Raw genomic sequence first — 23,301 nt, forward strand, 5'->3', positions numbered from 1 at the left:
TTTTTTACACTCTAAAGGTAATGTTTACATTTTTATTTTCGCATTTTAGCCATTTCATTTTTCCAGAACCTCTCTCACCTTGTGGCAAACATGGCCCTGAGAGACGAGAAGGTGGCGGCGTCTTCTTTTAGAGCCTTCAGCTCGTTTCTCAGCTTCATCATGGTCTCTGTCACCATCGTCTTTTCATTCTCATACTTGCTCTTCAAATTAGCCAGTGCAACCTCTGCTGTCTGCAATGTGGATAATCAGATTTAACATTTTATTACATGTAGGCTTAATACCCTGTTTACCCAAGATATTGCATAATTTCCTTAATTTTTCACCTGTTTATTGGCCTTCAAAACCAGCCTGAGTGTGGCGATCTGCTCTCTCTTGGTACTGAGCAGGGACTTGAGCTTCAGTATCTCCTCCATGCAGGACTCTTTGTCTTTGTCAAGCATGGGTGCCAACTCCCTGGCTGCAGCCCTCTGCCTGGACAGCTGCAGTGAGCGGTCAACAGCCCTCTGGAGGTGTTTGATCTGGTCTCTGATGATGGCGTTCAGGTTGTAGATATTCATGGGCTCCTTACGCAGGTCCCCACCTGCCTCCGAGGGCACTGGAGATGGGCAAGGAGAAATGTTGATGACTGGGGAGCCCATAGAGTTGCGGGTGGGGCTGCCCTGGTAAGCTGGGGACTCCACTGTCATGGTTGGTGTATCACTGTGATTGTTGTCTTTGGATGGGGAGTCCATGGGACTGCGAGGGGACTCAGAGGAGCAGGCTGCAGAGGCTGCAGCAAGGCGTCGTGCCAGGCGAGGTGAAAGCAATGCCCGGGGGTCATCTGAGCCTTTCAGGCTGCCACTGCGTGTGACGCGGCTCTGACGGTAGTAGTCGAGCATGACGCGATTGGGTGTCTCATTGTTGCACAGGCAGACATGGTGGTAGAGCTGTGCCAGTTCCTCACTGAAGGTTACCAGCTCATCCTGTGCTGCGTTCAGCATGCCCTGACTCTCTGTGGCTGTGCTCGTGGCTGCTCGGAGCTCTGCCTCCAGGCTCGCCACCCTCTCTCGGCCCTCACGACAATTCCGCTCCAAATGGGTTACCTGCTTAAAAAAATCAGTCAGACATTCACAATGTCATAAATTGCAAAACAGAGCTAAGTGAGATAATAGCATCCAATAACAAAAGAGTAAGGATATTCTTGGCTGCAGAGGGGAATGTTGCAATCAATGCAGCAATAAAAACAAATATATGAATGTACTAATGACAAACCTGTTCACTCAGTGCCTGAACCCTGTCGTCACTGTGGCTGTCTCCCTGCCCCTCCACAGCCTGGTTGAACTTCTCCTTCAGGGCCTTGAGCTCTGCTTTCAGGTCGATCACCTCTGTCACCGCCACCTTGTACTTACACTCCAGGATCTCAAACCCATGTATATCAGGATCATGGTGACCATTGGCTGGTGGTGAACCACCATCAGGCTTCTCACTCTCCTGTGAGTCATCAAGCTCTTTGTCTCCATTGAGACGTTTCATGGCATTGACGCGCTCTGTGAGGCGATGGACCCGCTCATTCTGCTCGGTCAGGGCACCCTGCGTGTGCTGCAGCTGGGTCTGTGACTCCTGCAGGTTCATGAGCAGCGCCGTCTTCTCACACTCCACCTGCAGGATGGGAGGTTAGAGAAATGCCATGAGAGGCAGTCAAGACATTGAGGGAAGAAGTAAAATGCTGCACAGATGTGTCATGATATACATACTGTACATATACAGCACCAGTCAAAAGTTTGGACACACTTTCTTATTCAACGGAATGGGAAGATGTGTCCAAACTTTTGACTGGTGCTATATATACATGCACAGAATACAGGACAGTGTTTTAACTCCAAGGCCTTTATCTTGATCATTTATATATTCATATATCATTATTTAATTTATATTCTTATTATATATATTTATAATGCTCAATAAATTTCACTGATGTTTTCATTCACATTAACAAATGAATACTACTGGCAAACACAGCCGAACCAATCAATGTACATGCTTTTACCTACAATAAAATGAACATAAAATACCGGCAATATTTAGACGCAGCTGATAAAAGTTATGGAAGGACTCAGGCTTAGTTACGCAAAGAAGCATAATCAGTATGACCTACTTAAACTCCATTACATTAAGGGGCTAATAAAGATAAAGACAGTGTACTATGCAACTATCATTATTACTAAGGCACTAAGTGAACAAACACATGCAAATCACAGACTAACAATGTATCATATCAGTTGACCTGACTGTACAAAGGTGTTCAAAGGAGTGTCCAAAATTAAATCCGATGGTTTAGACTATTGAAACTGAGGTCAAGAGCTGTTTAAATGTTTGATCAGTTATCCGATCAGGGGAATGAATTGCCTGCAACACTGAAAGCGTAAAACTTTATTGATCCAGCTCTTGACAATCACTGAAGAATTAAATAAGTAATTCAAATTGGAATAATAATTTATGCTTAGAGTTAAAAAACTAAAATGAAATCATGGACATTCTTTAATGGTGTCCATACTGCGAAAGACAAAAATGACTTGCTAAAATTCAACCAGCAATTAGAAGGCTAGAGTAATCAACTCTAAAGGGAAAATTGACTAGTGAGTAATTGTGTTGCATGCTGCTAAGATAGCAGCCTTAAATCCAATTTTCAATTTCCCACTTGAGCTCCACTAGAACAAAAATGTACTTAATTCGATTTCTGCATGAATCTAATCCACCTAGATTTGTATGTCGTTCAACATATTGTATGTATTCCTCCTGTATGGTGTGAATGGTCATGAGTGTTTGCTGCACTCATGTGAGAAAGGCAGAAAAAAGTGTCCAGTCCCTACACTATATAATATAAGCTTCTCATTTACACTCTCTGTGTTTATGAACATATCAGCTGATCACAATGTCAGGTTGGGACTAATTATGGCATAAATGTCAGAGTAGAGTGCCTGTGGAGAAAACAATTATGTAAAACTTTACATCTTTAACATCTTCCCTCCCTGTTAGGATATTTCAGTCTTCTTCTCTCTAACCTAAAAGCATAAAAAGTCAGTTACTGTCTTACCTCTGCATCTGCTCCCCCTGCCTATCAGATGCTAATGATCCTGACAGGGCTCTCTATAACAGACAAAACATCAACATAACAAATAGCTAAATATCCAGTAAAGCCTTTGGTGCTCGGTGGTATTTTTTATCCCACTTCTCTTGTTCCCAAAATGTCATCACCTTGTCATTTCCTTTATGTTACCACTGGCAAACTATGGACAGGAATGGAGGAGCAATAAACACACACATAGAAATTGTCCAATGTGTTGTGTGTTGCTGGGTTCTTCCCTCCACAGTATATCCCTCAATATCCCTCTTTAAAGCAACTGAAATCTTCCCAGACAGCAACTCAACAAACAGCCTGTGACATTCATGTGGCGCCACTACTGTCCATGAGAACATCCAATGAAGGGCTGAACAAGAAAAAGTACTCTCTAGTGGCTGCAAGTCAACACTGGAGATTTTATTTGGGTTTTTATGGGTAATTTGATTTACTGGGGGGTTTACTGACCCTTCTGTGTGACCTTTTGTACCATAAATCACCTGTAGCAGCTGCTGCTTGAGCTTCTGTATCTCTGACAGGTTGAGTTCACTGAACAGGTCCGGCACAGGGTGCAGACCTTCTCCCTTCCGCCCTGGGCGATAGTCCCCATTCATCTTAGCCAACGCCGTGCCTGTGTGGAGGTGTCCGTTGCGGCGGTTGCTGTCCTCATTGTTGCCATTAGCAGTAGGGATGGTGCTGCCGTTGGTGCCGTTGGTTCCGTTGGTCTCCTCAGGGAACTTGAGGCCCTCAACGCCAGTGACAGTGAGCGCCAGATGGGCCCCGGCTCCGTACACGCTATCACTCAGGCTGATGTGGTGGGCAAGTTCCTTCCTCAGATTGTTCTTGTGCTCACGCTCACTCTTGAGAGCATCCAGGGCCTCTTCCAGTTGACCATCAGAGATTTCCTTCAGACGTAAGGCGTCTTCAAGCTGACTGTTGAGAAGAACGGTCTCCTCTTCCAGCACCTTAATTTCGTGTTTTAGTCCCTCATACTCCACCTGGAGAGAAGCAGAGAGGACAGGAGGGAGCAAGAAAATAGAGTGAAGGAGTAGAAAACAGTTGAATTTTATTTCATTGATGAGTTAATTATGCACTGGATGGCCCAAACCGAGGTCAAAATAGAAAGGCCAAGAGAGAGGCATGAATAAAATTATTCAGGGATTTTTTGATATTTACTGTGTATATATATGTTTTTGTTTAGAATTATGCATTCATATATTATTTTGTACATGAATCACATCAATGGTTAAAAAAATCATTAGTCAACAAGTAGGGATTTAAATTTGATTTGAAATTCATCTTAGTGATGTGATGCATCCTTTAAGACCAGCAAATATGGTATCTAGTCTTACATTTTAATATTCATATCATATTGATATACAGTGTGTATTATTCAAAATTGGAATGAAAAGGATATTATATGGCTCTGTGTGATTGGATGGGGAGTGAGACAACCTCTCACAAGAAATAAAGGTGTAAAGGGTGATGAGCACACAGCACTATGTGATCATACACATCCTGGAACTGTTAACCTACTCAGAAACATAAAGGAGAGCACATTTGAGGGTGGTATTGGAAGTGATTATGAGAAACTGAGTGTGAGTCATTCTTCTCAAATGAGAAGGGGGGTTGGTGTGTCACCATTAAAAGTGATGACAAAGCTATGTGGGACAGAATTAGTACATACTGTAAGTGTGGTGTAATTTAGCTCTCACTTCACTTGAGAAGTGGGCAAAGTTTCACTGTATGATGTACAAGGTAATACAGTGCTGATATTTTTCATACTGACCTGGCTCTGCTTGAGTGTGGAGACCAGTTTCTGCAGGGTGATGTTTTCCTCTTCTAGCTCTGTGTAATCCTGAAGCAGCCTGGTCTCTCTGAACTTGTACTCCTTGATCTCCTCCCTCATCCTGCTCCTCTGTAGCTCTAGCATCTCGTTACTCTGGAGAGGAGAATAGAGGGGTGGAAAGAGGGAGGGGGATGGGTACAATGAGGCAAGAGGAGGAAGAAGAGAGCAAAAAGGCGAAGAAGAGTGTAATTAAATGCTTCTTGATGGCCAAAGTTCATATGTCAGACAATATTCAATCATTTTAAAATGGGGTGATATGCACAGTAATGCCACAACCTTGTACTAGGGGAATACAAATACTTATAGTCTGAGGATATGAAAGTTTATGAAACGCAGTCATCTTCGATGCAATGAGTCAGCACCTGCAGACTCCCAGGAACATCATTCTTTTGGGTCACTCGCTGTACAGAGGTAGAAACATGAGCATATGCTGGACCAGACAAAGTATAGATGAGAGAAATGCACCAACCAAATAAATCATAAATCTACAGTACGTCCAGTACTCGGGAAGCACCGTTTAGACACCTCAGAAAAATCATCTGTGCTCACACAACTGTTGATGGTAAGTTTTACTCCAAGAAGTAGGGATATGGATGAATATCTTCTCTGTTTTGCTCAGTCTAGGTCACTTAAAATGCATCAGATAAACACCTCAGAAATAATATAATAATATAAATGTGAATGATGATGGTTAGTTCATGGGTTAAAGATCTCACTGCCGGATTTTTACAGTAATCAGTAGTAGATAGTTGACAACTGTTCTTATGTACATGCAAAAGATTAGCTATACAGTATCTTCAAACCAGGAAACAGGAATGATGTTCCTATTTTAAACACATACATAACTAAATATGTATAGTACATTGCAGCTATTGAGTAGAGACCTTACATTAAGTGTGGAACACAAAATAATGAATTTATTGTATGTGTGTCTCACTGCAGAGCTGCCTGCAGCTCTCTGTACATATGGCAGAAGTGCTGACCCAGACACAGTGTCAGGAGTGGGCGTGGATACACACAGGAGGGAGAGAGCTGAGACACATATGGCCTCTTATGGGTTTTCAACCTCTCTTTATATGTGTGTGTGTGTGTGTGTACGGGGGGGGGGCTTTTGGAACTGGCAACTGGACTGAAACTAAAGCCCGTTATGATACACTGAATCTTTTGATTTGTACAGTGGCTGACAGCAGCTCCTATATTCTTGAAGCTAATGGAGCCTAAATTGCAGAGTCCATAGAAGTACAGTAGTGCTGTCTCTGCAGCTGCACTGAAAATACTTTTGTACTAATCTAGCAAAAGAGCACACCAAAATATGACATCTTAAGAACATAATTGCCAGAGAAAACGATACAATAACACAATTTAGGAGCGGTATTATTAATGACAATTACCCTCCATTGCTACATGTTGTCCAATTACATATTCATGACAATGTGGGGAATTAAGTCTTGAGCTGGGTATGAAGTGCACAGGATTAGAGGCCAATTATCAGTCAGTGAGGCTCTACAGAAGCGTAGCTGATCGGGGGCTACAGCAGCCGGGGTCAGGGACAGTGTGGCACACAACACTGGCTCTAAGCCCGCCACGGGGCAGAGCTGGGAAACCCACCCCTGACCTGGCGCTCACAGCACAGATTGTGACTGTGACAACTTTAATAGATTCATGATACAATGGCAAGCATGGCAGAAGTCCAGCCATCTTGTATTCATTCATCATTCCCATCACTGTTGCTGTGGCAATGGAGAATAAATACAAAATGGTGCCACAGGATAGAGAATAAATGTAAAGTAAGGTGGACTCACAACTATAGGATTAATTTTCTTTGTAAGTTTAGGCATTTTTATTAGTTTAGGTACAGCACCAGTCAAAAGTTTGGACACACCTTCTCATTTAAGTGAATGGGAAGGTGTGTCCAAACTTTTGACTGGTACTGTGCATATTTTCCCTTGTAGATTCCAAGATATACTGTAGGTGATTGTCTTTTCTTGTATATTGAATATACAGACGTCTATATCTTGACATTATCATCATCATTATCAATGGTTACCTCATGCATATGGGGGGAATTGGGGTTTTATAAATTCATGAAAACATAATTGAATCACAAAAACTCATGATAATATGAACTGTATTAGATGCCAAATGTATTTGTTAGTCCAAAAATCCATTTCAATTCTGACTTACTGACTAAAAACAGCTGCAGCAAACTTTCTCTGGCTAAAGTAAACTTTCCCCAGAAGCTCTTTCTTGATATGTTAATAATGTTTATGAAAGGCTGCTTAGAACCAGCAAACCTTTTAATTAGACGCAGGTTGTGACAAACGAAGCCCCCAGTGTGACTGCAACACCTGCTTCCTGCGGTGAAAAGGCAACTCCTAATGAGGATTTCAAAGAGAAGCAAAAGGCATTTGATGAACACATCATCAAAGAGCCATGATCATGATGCAAACAGGTGACAGGTGTGCATTGGAAGAATAACAACTCATCATGAATATGTTCTGTCAACTGGGTTTATCAAGTAATTAGCTTCTAAACTCTAGATTATCTTGACCAATGAACCTGTTGCAAATACATTACTTCTGCTTACATTCATTGTTACATTTGACATTTTATGGGTTAAAACAGCATGCGTATAGTAACGATTCAACCTCACAACATTCCCTAATGAATAAAGTGAATGAGAGTGTGTGTCCTGTGAGTGTAGTGCTGGTTGTGTGATGCGAGCAGCCTGGCTCACTCTGTCCCAACACATGTGCCGAGCTCAGGGCATTTCACTTATTCCACAGCTTAGCACCGGATTTGCCCCCCACAATGGGGTCGTGGCCGCGATGTCTGACCCCAACTCGAACCCCTCTGCTGCCCGCCACAGAGGCTGCAGACATGCATGCACGTACGCACATGCATATTGTTTTCTCTGTGCGAGGTTTGACCCTTTTCTGCCTGTCACTGTGACCTTTGCCTTTATCAAACACACTGATGTAAACTAATGTAAATGAATGTACCGTAAATAAGGCTGGACAGACTCTGGAAAACATTAAATTCAATAAACTGCAATAATGACTGAGTATGCTTAAATACTAGATTTAATAGTTTGCTATACATTTTTCACAAACCTGCCATAACTTTAAAAAAAAAAGTTAGCACAAAAACTTGCATTTTCTGTTACTTGGATGCCTTAATTAATGATTTTTTTTTTAAACTCAGCCTCAACAACCAGCGAACCTCTATGGAACTACAGCCTATTTTGCACGTCTGCATACTCTTCATGATTGATAGAAAATTAAACATTTACAACAATTTCTAAAACTAACACATCACAATCAGACAGCAGTTGCTGCATTTCTACAGTACAGCACTGAAACAGAATAGGAACAGTGGCTCAGGAGGTAGAGCGGGTCGTCCACTAATCACAGGTTGGTGGCCAGCACCTTGTATAGTAGCTTATTGTGTGCGTGAATGGCGGAATGAGAGGCAAATTGTGAAGCGCTACATAAATGTATTTAACATATTTAAAATAAATATTCAGTAATAAAATGTGTAAATAATAAATGCTACCAACTATAGCTCAATCACATCTTAATTGAAGATCTTTCCAGATTTACTGAGACAGATTAAAAAACAAGATATTGGTCAAGATATCCTGACTTTGAGTCTCTAGTATGGGTCATGTTCCAAAAATGGTAAATCCTACATTTCCCATAAGGCAGCTCAATAGTGTTGTTTGCTATGCCCACTTCTCTCATGACATCATTAGGGTTTGTTTTTTTTTTAACTTTGGAAAGCTCCCTCCAAAGCCACAAAATAAATCATACAACTGTTTCCACAGGCTGAGTTATGCTCCTCATGACAAATAAACTGAACATTATCTATAAAATCAGAGGAAGGCTGCTTTACCTAATACAAGGAAAAAACTAAAAATAGAATATTATTATTAAAATCAGTGTTCACCCAGTCGTATAAGTTGTACTGTCAGCTAATGCAGTGCTGTTTTGACATATATTACATGCCTGATTTCATGTGTTTTGCTGGTCTAGCACCAAGTAATAAATCACCCGTCTGCGGAGTTTACAAGCTCACCTCTCGTAGCTCCTGCACCAGTATATTGAGCCTCTCATTCTCTGACTGGGCGTTGGACGCCACAGAACGGCTAAGAGTCAGGTCAGTCTGCAGCTCCAACAGACGGCCCATGTAGTATGCCTCCTTGGAGGCTGACTCCTGCAGTAACGTCTCCTCATTCGTCTCCCCATCCTCTGCCACCTTACGCTGGTTGGTGTAAGCCTGGCCGAATGCCTGGGGAGGTGGAAAAGGAGAGACGGTTAGATAGTGAAAGCAATGCAAAAGTGACAAAAAAGAATAAAACAAACAACCTTCAATCTTTTGTAAAGTCAAAATTAAAGTGACACTGATCCAAATCCTGTCACATAACATCAACATCCTAATCCACGAGGGGGATTTGTACCCACTGGCATGTAAATCTAGCACATCTTTCACAGTCATGGCCACTAGGCGTACTCCTGCTGCACTTTTGACCACCGACAGCACACTTACAGTGGCTGTCCCGCGAGGATACCTGCTCTCTGTCTATGTGGGATGATGTTTCACTGTGATCAATAGACACACTGTTCCCATTTTCCTGACACAGGTTTTCACAGCACTGAGAGCTGACTTGTCATGATAAAGGAGCCGGGGCTTGATTGAGAAAATCAAAGCAGGAACCGACAGCACAACAGGCCTACCATACTGCAACAAGCACGCTAGTCAAGTGTGGCAACCCTTTTTGCTAAAGTAATACATATACAGTCACTTCATGCAATGTTAAGGGAATGATGTCATTTATATTGTATGAACAGCCCTGCACTATTTTCCTACTAGCCCTCCTCAACATCTATGCAGCTGCTGCTTCAGTGGTTCAATAAACACTATGAGCCATCCTTCACTTTCTCGGCAGATCAGCAGGAAAAATGAGTACGGTGTCCGCAGTGGCCTCTGCAAAGACAGAGGATCAATACTGCTTCCTCAGAAAAATATTTTATGGTTTACAATTGCTACATGACACCATAAACATTACAGCATGCATGGATATGATCTCCGTGGTGCAGTTCCTGGACTTGACCAAATTGACCGTACAGCCTAAATCATAAGGGATTCATATATTTTAGACTAGAGTATTAATAATTCACAAAGAGTCTTCTCGTCATAATAACAACATTTTCTCTGTTTGAGATGAATCATTTATAAGGAACAAGCATCCATTATTTGGCTAAGACATGAGCTCCAGTGTGCAGCTGTCTTTTCCTCCCACCGCACTAATCGTTTTTCATTTTTCTATTTACTTCTGATTCATGACCTAACAGGTTAAGCAGGCAGTGTGCTGTAAGCTGAGGTCCTATTGTTAGACAGGACTGATTTATTACAGCCAGAAATCTACTTTAGTACAGATCTTGGAGTATATAAAGCACTGGCACAGAGTGGAAAAGTTATGAGTTCATACTGCTGTTTGGGGGGCTAAATAAATTGGTGTGTGATTATGTGTGAGTTAATGATATGAGCCAATTTTCCAGCAGGGAGATTTAAACGCTACCATTTTTGTCCCAATTATCTTTATTGACTATCTCCCTCTGTCACATGTGACCTGCTGTTCTGGATCATCATCATTGGGCATCATTGTCATGGTCAAACAGCTGAAATCTATGAAAATGATGCACACACTTTACCATTATGTCAATATAAAGTCACTATTTATTTATAGGATGTAATTCAGGTAAATAAAGCATTAATTTACATTGTTACTGATTCCCCGGTGAAAATATTAATTCTAATTCAATAGATCCTTTTGTTTTCCTGTTGAATTACAAATGTAACAGTTAGCATATGAATAGGAGCAAGCAAAACGTCCAATGAAACGGCTGTAAATACACAGAACATCTAGCCATTCAACCACAAAACCACCTGTCCTCAAGGACTTGTTTTGTAATGATTTGAAAACACTCATGCAAAAAGTACCATATTATTATTATTATTGTTCTATCTCAATTTTCTCTCTCTGCATCTCTTTTATTTCTCGCTCTCCTTCACACTCTCTCCTTTACTCACCTTTGTGCCCTCTCTCCCTCTCTTGGGAGGCACGGTGCGATTCTAGTGAATGATTAAGAGGGAGGGCCTCTGGAACAAAACAGCTGATTAATTCTGAGCACAGTGTGACTGAATGAGCTCACATTCTCGCTTCAGATGAGAGGCTGTCAATTTCCAAGTGGGCCACAGAGCCACAGCTGAGCCCTACAGGAGGAAAAGGGAAAATCTGGCCCCACGGGGTCCTGCTGTTGGACTTCTAGTATCATTTATAGCACATGGTGAACCCAAAAGTCTGCCTAGAGAGATACTCAGAGTAAAATTCAACAGGAGAGATGTTACATCTCAAACTTACTGCATGTCTTGGGAATGAGCTCCTGCTATAAACATACTGAAGGCCCATTCTAAGGCAAAAAAGATAACTGAAAAGAGATCATTTTAATTGTATCAGTACTATTTCTGATACAATACCTGAGCATCGACACAGTCACCAAAATGATACTTTTTGCTTTTTAGGAATATATAGTCTAGTACATATATTTTTCTACAAAACCATTTTTTCATTTTAGCAAAAATTGCCAACCTTCTAAAATGTTAAATTGTCTCAACACAAACCAATAGACAAGAACTTTCCCCTGAATAAAACAGTGTAAAATGGGCAAAACTGTGATTTAAATCAGGAACAGCAGTATGAAGACACACTACAAATCTGAGCAGACATTTCAGTACTTGACAGTTTTCAATACTCTGTGCTATGGACACATTTTGATCGATTGATATCAGAAAAGGTTTGATACCCAGCCCTTCTAATAAACAAGCCAAAAAAACAGAGAGCAGAACCACAGAATAACAATCACACAGTCAGACTCTGTCCTAGTTGCAGCCAGTGATTCAGCAGCAACTCATCCACGGAGAATCGGTGTGTCTTGGATGCGTAACGAGAGGCAGATGGTTTCGTAACAAGCCTCCTTCTGAGACATGCTCCTAAAAGTCCACTCGCTCCATCTGCCCACTGCTCCTCCTAAAAGAAATCACAGCGAGTGACACTGATGGCCGCTCACAGAACGCTCAGGCCATCATGTTGCACCATAGCTTCTGGGCTAAAAATAACAGTGACAGCTCTGTATTTTTCAGGCTAATTACATGAACAGCACTGGCAATACATGCATGCTGGATCATTACAGTGATGGATATGCAGTGTCCCTGTATCTGTGTCCTAATTGGCAAACATCACATGGTTATTCAACCCAGATAACATGCGAAGAACAATGTGGAAGATTAAAGTTTAATACCATTTCCTAAGGATGATATTAATGTGGAGTTACTGATTGGCAGCTTGTTTGGTTCTGTGTACTGAAAATCCCATAATGCATTCATCCTTGAGGCTCCTAGGCCTTCTGTGCCTCTGTGGATAAAGTCCAGACAATAGAGTCCCCTCTATAGATATTCATCCCTGGGGCCATGGAAAGAGGAGCAGACAGAGGGAACAAACCAACCACTGCACCAGTGTGAGGGGAGGAGTGTGCGCAACCCTGAAATCCTGCCCTTTCTGTTGCAGTCCCTAATGAGGAGTCAGGGGAGGGCCTGTAGCTGTGTCATCTTGTGTGTGTGTATGTGTGTGTGTGTGTGTGTGTGTGTGTGTGTGTGTGTTTGTGTTCCTCCTTCCTGTGTACATCAGGAATCTATTTTTACATCCAGGAGGGAGAGGAGAACTATTTCTACAACAGCAATTAATCTCCATCAAACTTCCGTGTTTAAGGGGATGATTAAAGGGATGCATCAGGTCTACTCAGCAGCATACAATAAAAAAACAAGTTTATTTATAGATAGTAATGCAAAGCTAATTAAGGATCTAGACTTGAATAAACTTCTCAGAGTCAGAGAGCAAGATGTAGAGCTAAATGTAAGTTAAAACCTTGCTGAAATATGAAAATAGGCACCAGTATTTTTTTAAAATAAATTTTAATTATTTATTTATGCATGTTCAAATTCTAATTAATGTGGACTTTGATTAGATTTTCTGGATTACCTAATATATAATATATATATATTAATAATGATGGTGACACTCAGAATACCCTTAATTAATTGTTTATCACTGTGCATTCAGAAACTAATTGATGGATAATGTGACAAGGAGAAACTAATATAAGACTGAGGATTTAAATTGAGCATAACAGACGTGGAGGACAGATTAAACTCACTGTACTAACCCAATTACATCTTATTTAAGTACAAGATGAGAAATGCACTAATGTTTATTACTCAGTTTGACACTGAAGTGATTTAAATACCAAGCAAAAGACAGCTTTCTGAGGACTAATCCCTGCTACAGCAATGTTCTGATAAGTTATGGGAAAGAAGAAGTCATGGTATTACTGAACTCATAAGACTCAGAATTCTTATGATTGACAGATGCACACACACACACACACACACACACACACACGCATGCACTGTGCATGCATGTGTCCTGTCCAGATGGTTGGGCCCAGCCAACCACATCAGGGATTTCAGTACCATGGAGAGAGACATGCAGGACTGCTGCTGAGAAGCCACACAGCTGTCAGCGTCATGAGGGGAGCTGTATGTGTGTTTGCTTGTGTGTGTGTGTGTATGTATGAGAGAGACAGAAAGTCAGATCAGACAGAGTGAGATAGATAGATAGAGAGAGAGAAAAAAAGAGAAGAAAAGACAGGCAGATGGTTTTCTTGCTGCAGAATGTGTACTATACATGATTTGAAATCAAAATCCATTCAAGGTTCATGTGTTTATTTATAGATCATCCACTTTGTCATTCACTTGCTTGAAAAAACACACACACAAACACACATCAGCCTTACGTCAGATAAGATTTATTCCTGACTCACTCACTCACTCCCTTTGACAAACAGATGTTTGACTGCAGTACATACAGTACGTCTGGGGAGGCAAATAGCACGGCAGCAGCAGAAGAAGAAAAGTTGAGTTTCCACTCAACTTCACAAATAGTGAGTTTTTCTATGGTCTGTCAAGTTTAATTGCTGATGAGATGGACGAGATAAGATCACAGGTCCCCAGTTTGATCAATGGATAATGATTTACATGATTTTACAAACCCTGGATGCAGATTTTGCCAAGTCTATGCAAAGAAAAGTAGTTTTTAAAGATAATTTATGGTATTTTTGTCTTTAATTCACAGTTCATAGTGAAGAGGCAAATTGGAAAGAATGGGAGAGATAAAGAGGTACAGTATGACATGCAAACAAAGGTCCCCAGCTGGAATTGAACCAAATCATACTTATAAAATGTATGTCTTAAATGGTAGTAACCTGTATTAAACATTGTACAAAGGGGGCTACTCTGACACCCAATCCAAGTGAGGTTAAAGGACATTGTTGAATGTGTATATACAATTCCATTTCACTTTAGTTCAGTATCTAACATAAATTCTGATGTACTTAAATCTTATATCTGCCATGAGCCGCTGAAGTAGGTTTATGGGAGACAATGCCCCAGCATATCTCGTCCTTTGGCAAGGGCACAGAAATGTCCCCATGTGCTTCTCAGCCACAGGGAAAAGTGCCAAGTCAAGAGATCTGTCATCTATAAAAAACACACAAGCACATTTCCACAAGCGAGGTGAAGCTGGGTAATCACTGCCCAGTAAGAGTGGAGGTCAGTCAAAATTAACAAATAACAGATTAAAAGTAATAATATTATGGAAAATACATTTTAAATAATTCAGCACATACTTAAAAGCTAAACTTTGCAAGCATAGTTTGTTGTGAAGCTGAAATTGCATACTGAAATCGTCACTAGATAATGTGAGCAAATACAATAAATAGCCTATAGCTTCATAGATACCTATTTATTATACTGCTTTAAATGTTTAAAGGTTGTATGTAAACAACTAATTATTCTTTACTGACAATGATTCTCTTTATTGCATTTCTTTCTCTGGAGACGATAGTTTATGCATTGCTTAGTTTGTGTGTGTGCTCGTGTGCTTTAAGCCACCAGAAGTCCTCTACTGAATCAACAAGGTTGTTTATGGTTTATTATTATAATGCTGAGTGCCCAGGCATGCTCTGCTGCACCACTTAAATCCTCTATCTTAATTTCCCCAGTTGGTAGAAAGCTCCTCTATTCATGAATTACTGTCTGCATAAACATTGAGCTAGTATGATATGAATGTTTTATAGATAGTGCGGAGGGTGAATGTGTCTGTTCCTCCTTACTGAAATGCTATTTAGCGCAGTGAAACCTATTATTCCTCTGATATTATGCTATTATGCCGACACTCGATGAAAAAAAGAATCCTATAATGTAGGATAACAGCTGAAAAACGCCTTCATGTGCTTTATAGTGGAAAATCCATGCAAGTTACAACAAATCCACAACAGAGTCACATCTGGTGCTCTCTCACCAAAACAATGTACATGCTGGGTTCAATTGTAAGGTCTGCCAGGGGACAGGCTGTGTTTAGTTAAAAAGATGTGTCTTGTTAAAGTGATTCAATTTGGCTCAAGTCTGCTCATGATAAGAAAGATGCTTGGATTCTTTCCCAGAATGCCTATCAGTCTGTGCCTGGCTGAATGGACACTGAATTGCTAGACAGAGAAGCAGCTGTGCGTAAGATTTGTTCACCGGATCCCAAATGACTCTTTTCTTTTTCCACTCCTCTTTTTTCTCCTCAGTTCTGATCCATCCTTACATTCTCCTCCTTCTGCAACCAATTCCTCATTGGCTTATCATCTATGAACACAATTCAATGAAATTAAGCAGTGGATCATTAACTGTTGCCACGGATGCCTCAAGCCATTATATCATCTGCAATGTATTTTCTGAATCTTCTGGAAAGAAATTTCCACGATGAGAGTCACAATATACAGGCGGGCAGATAGAAAGACAACCCATTAGAGCACTAACAAACTGGTCAGACTATACCAGCCGTTAACTGTGTCATTTTTCTCTATTTGGTAATGTGCCTTCCAGGACATCATGAGCAAGTCAACCACAAAAACACATGGCCTACCCTTCAGGCCATTCAGGCACACAAATACGTATTCAAAAATACACATGGCTACAGGCACACTCATACATGCACTTCACTGGTATTCACTGCGGACTCCTGCCATTCATTTGGAGAGAGTATAAGGGCCGTCAGGCTGGAATGGAAAATAATATGGCAGTGAGGGAGACAGAGGAGAAGAGACTTTAATGTGGAATGTGTCTCAAGAGAAAGCAAGCAAGAGAGAATGAAATCTATTGATATTTTTTGTGTTTAAAACAATAGCTTTACTGTATTTAAAATATAGCTGCAAAAACAGGGCTGAAATAAATGTTTGGTACTCTTTCTTGATAGATAAAAAACAACTGATTATAATTTTTCTGTCAATTGAATAAGCAAGTGATTGACTTAATATAAACAAGCATGAAGGCTCTAAAAGGTCTCATGTGACATTGATTGCTCTTTACTGGCTCCCGATCAAATTCAGAATCCAATCAGAGTTCATGTGATTACCTATAGAGCTCTGCATGGTCAGGCACCTGCCGCTTTAGAGAGCTACTGCAGCCCTACTGTATGTCACCAGCAGGCCTCTGATCAGGGTTTGCTGGTTGTTCTTGATCTAGGCTTAAAACTAAAGGAGACTGTGCTTTTGGGGTTGTGGCTCCTAAACTTTGGAATTCTCTCCCTTTGGACTTAAGATGTGTGGACACTGTGGACACCTTTAAAAAGCAGTTCAAGATCCATTTGCTCAGATTTGCCTCTGTGTGATTTTTCTATTTATTTCTGTTCTTTACTGTGTTTTATGTCTGTATGTATCTTTATGCTTGAATTCTTCTGTGAAGCACTTTGTGACACCTCTTGAAAGGTGCCATATGAATAAAATTACTTCCTTCCTTACTTAATGTGTCCTTACTTTAGCATACACTATAAGGGATTAAGGCTGCAACTAACAATTATTCTCATTTACGATTAATCTGCTGATTATTTTTTTCTATAACCTGATTAATTGCTTAGTCTACAAAATGTCCAAAAATAGTGTAAAAAGGCCTATCAAAGCTTCCCAAAGCCTATCTGACATATTTAAATGTCTTGTTTTCTTCAACCAACATTTGACAACCAAAAAATATTCACATTTGAGGAGCTGAAACCACTACATTTTTGGCATTTTTGGCACAAAAATGACTTAACTGCAATAAATACAACATTAGATGTGCATCAGCTTCTACTTTACACTGTCAGCCACATATTTTTTTAACTTTTCTTTTTGTCTGTGTCACTCGGAACTGCTCTGTGCATTTTATTTATCTATTTTTCTTCTATGTAAAGCACTTGTTCAACTGCTGGCTGTTTTTAAACTGTGCTATATAAATAAACGGACTTGACTTGACTTGACTTGACATTCTTTAACATTTAATGTCCTCAGTGTTACAGCCTTTCCAGCTAAGTCATGGCAGGTGTGCTGCAGCCAAATAACATTTTAGAGACGCCGCAGCCCAGATTGGGTAAAGCTGTGTCCCAGACTTATCCTCTCCCTCAGGGTACACCCTGATAAACACAGTGATTCACTGAGGCTGAGTGGTTCATGAACACCAAAGCAACAGAACAAACAGGGCTAAGTGAAAGATTTCATAGAGATTTATTTTCTATTTCTTTTCTATTTATTAATTTCTGCTCCTAATCCCTCAAAGGACAAATATTATCAGTCAAATATTTTCATCCAACTTTCTCCAGACAGCTTTCCTCCCTCCATCATAACCCTCTTAAACAGCCATGTTCCATTAAGTACTCCTTCGTCGTTGGAGTGCTCAGGAACTTGCCTGAGGTGATGAAGAATTAGAGCGCTAATGGGGAGAGTGTGGAGATTGACCTACTCAGTCTCCTCTTTCCCACACACCACCTCCTCCCTCCCTCCTTCCATCCTTCATACATTTGTTGGACTAAGTGGTAGAAATATTCCATGGGACAAGGAGCCCAAGATTAATGTTAAAAAAAAAGTCATGAAGAGGGAAAATGAATTCAGAGGAGTGCACTGAGAGTAATGAAGGTGGCTTTGAGAAAAGAAAGATTGAGATGTTTGGAAGCTCACAGGCTGATTGGTATTTTGTGTTGGTACACAGAGGGAGGGAGGGAGAGAAAGAGAGAGAGAGAGAGAGAGAGAAAGAGAGAGGGAAAGAGAGAGAGAGAGAGAGAAAGAGAGAGAGAGAGAGAGAAAGAGAGAGAGAGATAGGAGTGATAGGAGACAGATTAAACCGATAACATTGTCTCCTCTCTCTGCAGTGGGTCTCTGCAGATAAAGAGGACCCAGCCAAGCCAGACAAACACAGACTAACAATGGAAAGGCTAGCCTGCACACAGTGACCCTCTTGGTATTGACACATGGGGCCTCTGAGTGACTCAGTGCTTTTGTGCAGCCACAGGAGAGCCTCCATGCCACGCCCGCAGACCTGTAGGAATCTTTGTACAGTCACACTGCTGTTGAAACAGGCTATTAACTAGGTGATGCCAGCGGTGGCATTTCATTAAACACTACGCTCTCTCCTCTCTTTTTGCATCTTATCTGTGTCCAAAATGTTCCTTCTTATGCTTTTTCTCTTGCTAGAAGTCAACATCTGTCTAGTCAAAAGACAGTTCCTATGGAGAAGACTGTCTTCACAGATCATAACATGGATTTGAGCACTGACTTCACACTAGTAAGAACTAAAAGTTTGCTTGATAATTGATTTCTTGCTTAAGTAACTGAGGCTGATGTTATGTTACAAGTTTTGAATTTAGGCGATACCTTCATAAAAGACAAATTTAATTTTTGCACTTGAGGAAAAGTCAGTGACCAAAGGATCACCAAAGTCAATAGGATTCATCCTCTGGGGACAATGAACGGAAATTTCATGGCAGTTAATAGCTGCTGAGATATTTCAGTCTCAACCGAAGTGGTGGACCAACCAAGCAACATTGCCACCCATAGACCATGGTGCTAGTGTGGCTAAAAGGGGCTAAAAATCTATTCCAGTTCATCAGATATGAGGATTTGCTGTATTTGTGTTTTTATATTACTTGAAACTGAATATATGTGAGTCATCCTGGTTTCTGGGAAATTGCAATGGACATTTTTTCTCTATTTTCTTACATTCTGTACACCAAAAGATAAACTGATGAATCAAAAAAAAAAATTGACAAATTAATTAATATACATACATATATATAGTTCCTTCCTCTCAGCTCTTTCAGTGTCATGATCTAACTTGACTTAAGCACTCTTATGATGGAGGATAGGGTTATTTAAATGGGTTAACTAGGGGGTGATTTAATACCTGTCTAACTATATACATCCTCTAACAGGGTAGGAATGACAAAGACAGATCCCCTGACCCTATTCTGTGTCACAAGCCCATTATAAGGGCATGTTTGCGTCTGCATGTGCTCATGCATGCCAGTGTGTGTGTGTGTGTGCTGTAATGGTGATGAGGGGGAGGGATAGACAAGACCTACAGAAGATTGTGCTCGTTCATGAGAATGGGCGTCTAAATTGTTGCTGGATATAATCATATCATATCTAGATGGGAGGATTCTCTTTTCTCAGCATACAGAGATGATAAGCATGAAAGAAGACTGTAGCTTTAACTAAATTGCACTGTCTAGACATAACCAATGCAGAATACCTGAAATCAGTGATTATTTAAAGTTCTGATTTGTGAAAACAAAATAAAATATTTTTGTATTGGATTTATGTGCACAGTAGTTGTTGGCGATGAATATAAACAGCAGATGGCACAAGCATAGTTCTTAAATTTACACAAAGGAGTACCTTTGGGTTGCAAATACAAAAGTTTTCCTTGTGAGAGAGCAGGCTGTTTTTTTTGCTACGCTTTCAGAGTTTGCAGCACACACAGCTAAAGTAGATGACTAATCAATACAGCAGCCTGCAGGCAGGGGAGTCCTGTTCCCTCTTCCCTCTTACCAACTACTGTATTTCACTGCAGCAAAAAGGAGCTTTCTAAAAAACATTATCTATGCAGGGATGGGCAGGCCTGAAGCGCCTCTGCAGAGAGAACAAATTCATTAAGTCCTTTTCTCTTTCATGTGAGGATCATGAGATTTAAAAAAAATTGGGCCAAAACAAAAGAATAAGGGTTGGTGTGAAACAAATGTCCAAAGTCTTTTCTAGTTCTGTTGACCAAGCATTAACATAGCTCTTAGATGCACTGGTAGCACAAGGGCAAAACACTCAGCCACCAAAAGCATGAACTTCTGCATGTATTACATCCTCCTGGTCAAGCTCTTCACTGTCAGGTGAAAAGAAGCAGTTGGTGACAGCAGAATTGACAAGAACTGCTATATGAGAGAACTGACAATACCAAATATAAAGTAAAAAAAGGGTGGAAAAACAAAACAAAACAGCATTTTCTCTTCTATTCCAGCCCCTCCCTGCCTCTCATTCTATATACAATACAACAACTCATCCCCAGTCTCTCTCTTCCCTCCCTCTTCTCCATTAAGTCAACAGTCAACACAACCATAAAAACCTGAAACAACAAAGAGACTCGAGTGGCGGGCTGGAGTCACTCACCACCACTACTACCACTCTATCCTGCTGCCCCTCCCTCTCTGGTCTCAAACACAACATCCGCACCCAAACCCCCCACCTCTCCCGCACACTACATTTACAGACACTGGAGAGAAAAAAAAACAAAAACAAAAGGAAAAGCCATACACACATGCAGAAATGTGCTCCTGATGTGTGACTCAACTACAAAGACAAATAACCTTCCCTTCAGGTTTTGGCAGAACACACCCACACACTCACCAACCTCCCCGATGTAAAACACCTGAGGCCGAACACAAGGGCAGAAAGGTCCTTATCTATATGCTCAACTGCATCCCTGAGCCTGTTGCTGGGGTCACAGGTCAACACCACCAAACCTGCAGTGTATAATATATTGTGATCCTCAGCACAGCATCTCTTCCTCCAAACACCATTGTCATTTTGAATGAATGAGCAATACAGCATTGTGTTTTTTGGCAACAGAAAACCACAATGATGGTAAAAGACAGCATTGTTAATGAGAATATTTGTCAGGATAAAACTTGTGGCTGACAAGTGCATTTTTCTACAGTATCACTGAGTGAGCCATTTATTTGTTAAGTGGCTTAAGTTTTGTTGAACATAATTTACGTCTATTTCTACAGCTGACTACAAGGTGCCAAAACTAATTTGATTTCTTATAAAAGCTGACAAGTGATTCTGTTTTGGATGATTGAGAAATTTCATGGACTCAGTCATGTACAATATGTTTCACCAACATGCACTGATTTCCTACACCACACAATAGTGCGCAGCTTAGCTCAGGCATGATACATTTTCACCATTCAGAGTAGAAATCGATGCATAATCCCCACTTCACTCAGAGGGGGGACCACAGGGGATGGCGGGGGAGGCCAGGGGGGCTGCGCCACAAGAGATGAAGAGGGGGGATGGTGGGCTGATGGTTGTGGAGCGCAACCAAAAGAAGGGAACAACACCATCTCGTAAGGTATTGATCCATCTTCTTCATTCCTGTTCACTACCCTCTGATGAACCCCTGCTGATGTAAAAGAGGAGCAAAAAGACGAAGGAGGAGGAGAGGGGAGAGAAACCTGTAATGCATCCTTCCTCCCCAGTCAGGGCAGATAGATTTACAACCACAGCTGCTCTCTTGTTTGACTGTTGTTCCTAAATTGGAGGACCAGTCAAACACAGCAGGGTGTATTGAGCATTTCCCAAAAAGTTAATCAATGTTCAAGTTTTGCTAATCCTTTCACTCACTATTCTTTTCAATACAGAATCACTCAGAGTAAGTCCAAATGTCCTGATTAACATCTAATGTTGCTAAATCTGCTACTTCATAGTTTTGTCAGCTACATTCCTTAACTGCTGTAAGTACAGCAGTTAACAGTTGGTGAGGGACAGATGTTAAACACCTCTGGAAATGTTACTCCTAATACATTCAAGTTGTACAGCTTCTTGCTGCACGGGACACAGAGGTTTGACAACCAGTGTTTGTGCAGGTCCTTCACTGGACTTCAGAATTCATTCTGAAGGAGGTCAAGCAACAACTTCACATCCTCATCAATAGTCCCTGATGACTGATATTAACTTCTTATGCAGATAGTAACTGTGGGGCAAATCCAAGTGGGTATGGACTGACAGCTAATCATCTAAGTATGTCTGTGTGTGTTACTGCTATTTGTAAATTTGACAGGTAACCCTGGAGAATAACATGTAACATACAATATTATTACATTATAACATACTTTGCCATATTTTCTAGTAGTTTCTGAGTAAGTAATCGTGGCAGTAATAAATAAGAATAAGAGACAGATATTCCCAAGCAAAAAGCAAATAAAAATAGACTGAAAAGAAAAAACAAACAAACAGTAAAACAAAACCATGTATCATATACAACCATCCATTTCTACTGACTTCTAAAGCTGGCCCGCTCCAGGTCTGTTATTACTGGCTATGGAGGAGCATGGGGGGGGTAGTCCCTTGTGGAAACAGCTACTCCTGACCATGCCGGCGCAGTGACAGACTTGGCTCTATTGAGTCGCACCATTGTACCCTCAAGAGATGCTATACTCTGGTAGGACGCCATCCAGTATTGAATCAAAGGGAGATTGGAATTAAACCACAGTGTCAGTATGGTCATTTTTCGCTGCTGTAAGGCCTGACAGCAATAGCCTAGGCTGATTGAGATTGAAAGATAAAGACAGGTCGTCATTGAGCAGACAAAGACAGGGATTAGTTGATATCATAGATCCTTATAACTCTAACAGCGTTAACATAACGTGAGTCTAAAAATCTGATCAGTGATTCCTAGAATGTATATACTGTTGTGTCCACCATCTGAGCCTGGCAGTGAGTACAGTCAAGCAGAGAGTTATACTCACACCTAACCGTCCCTCGAGAACCCCGCCCAGGACTAATCCACATCCTCATACGGTGCTCTGGCAAGGGTCTGTCCCAGGGCACCCCATTGAAAACTGAAAATCTCAGCCTCAAGTAAAGAAAGTAAGAGGTGCCCAATAAATCATATTCCTCCTTAAAATCTTGGAATGAACAGAGTCCAGCTTTGTTAAAAATATCACTGAGAATGGAAACACATTTATTTATTTAGCCATGGTGGAAATGTAAAAGGCTGCCCACCTGATTGGTGATAATTATGAGTTGATAATTATTCCATACAGCTATAGAATTGGTTACAAATATCCCATATTGTAGATAAATGTTTCTGTGCTCCTTGCATGTATATAGTAAGT

The 23,301-nt window shown here is 40.8% G+C and overlaps 1 protein-coding gene across 5 annotated transcripts in view; it reads right to left on the reverse strand.

Annotated features, from left to right (window-relative positions):
* The window catches only part of bicd1a (bicaudal D homolog 1a), a 37,523-nt gene that overhangs the window by 6,913 nt on the left and 7,309 nt on the right, over positions 1 to 23,301 (reverse strand). For 2 of the 5 annotated variants that reach the window (XM_067589117.1, XM_067589121.1), the window contains exons 2-7: positions 9,024 to 9,236; positions 4,887 to 5,039; positions 3,598 to 4,095; positions 1,252 to 1,638; positions 324 to 1,082; positions 79 to 230 (exon numbers count right to left, since the gene is read on the reverse strand). In XM_067589117.1, the coding sequence (XP_067445218.1) occupies positions 79 to 230; positions 324 to 1,082; positions 1,252 to 1,638; positions 3,598 to 4,095; positions 4,887 to 5,039; positions 9,024 to 9,236 (2,162 nt within the window). Of the gene's footprint in view, positions 1 to 78; positions 231 to 323; positions 1,086 to 1,251; positions 1,639 to 3,073; positions 3,127 to 3,597; positions 4,096 to 4,886; positions 5,040 to 9,023; positions 9,237 to 23,301 lie in introns of those variants that run through there. The other 3 variants (XM_067589116.1, XM_067589119.1, XM_067589120.1) reach the window with 2 other exon arrangements.

This window comes from Thunnus thynnus, chromosome 5 (genome assembly GCF_963924715.1).
Source record: "Thunnus thynnus chromosome 5, fThuThy2.1, whole genome shotgun sequence".
Lineage (NCBI taxonomy): Eukaryota > Metazoa > Chordata > Actinopteri > Scombriformes > Scombridae > Thunnus > Thunnus thynnus.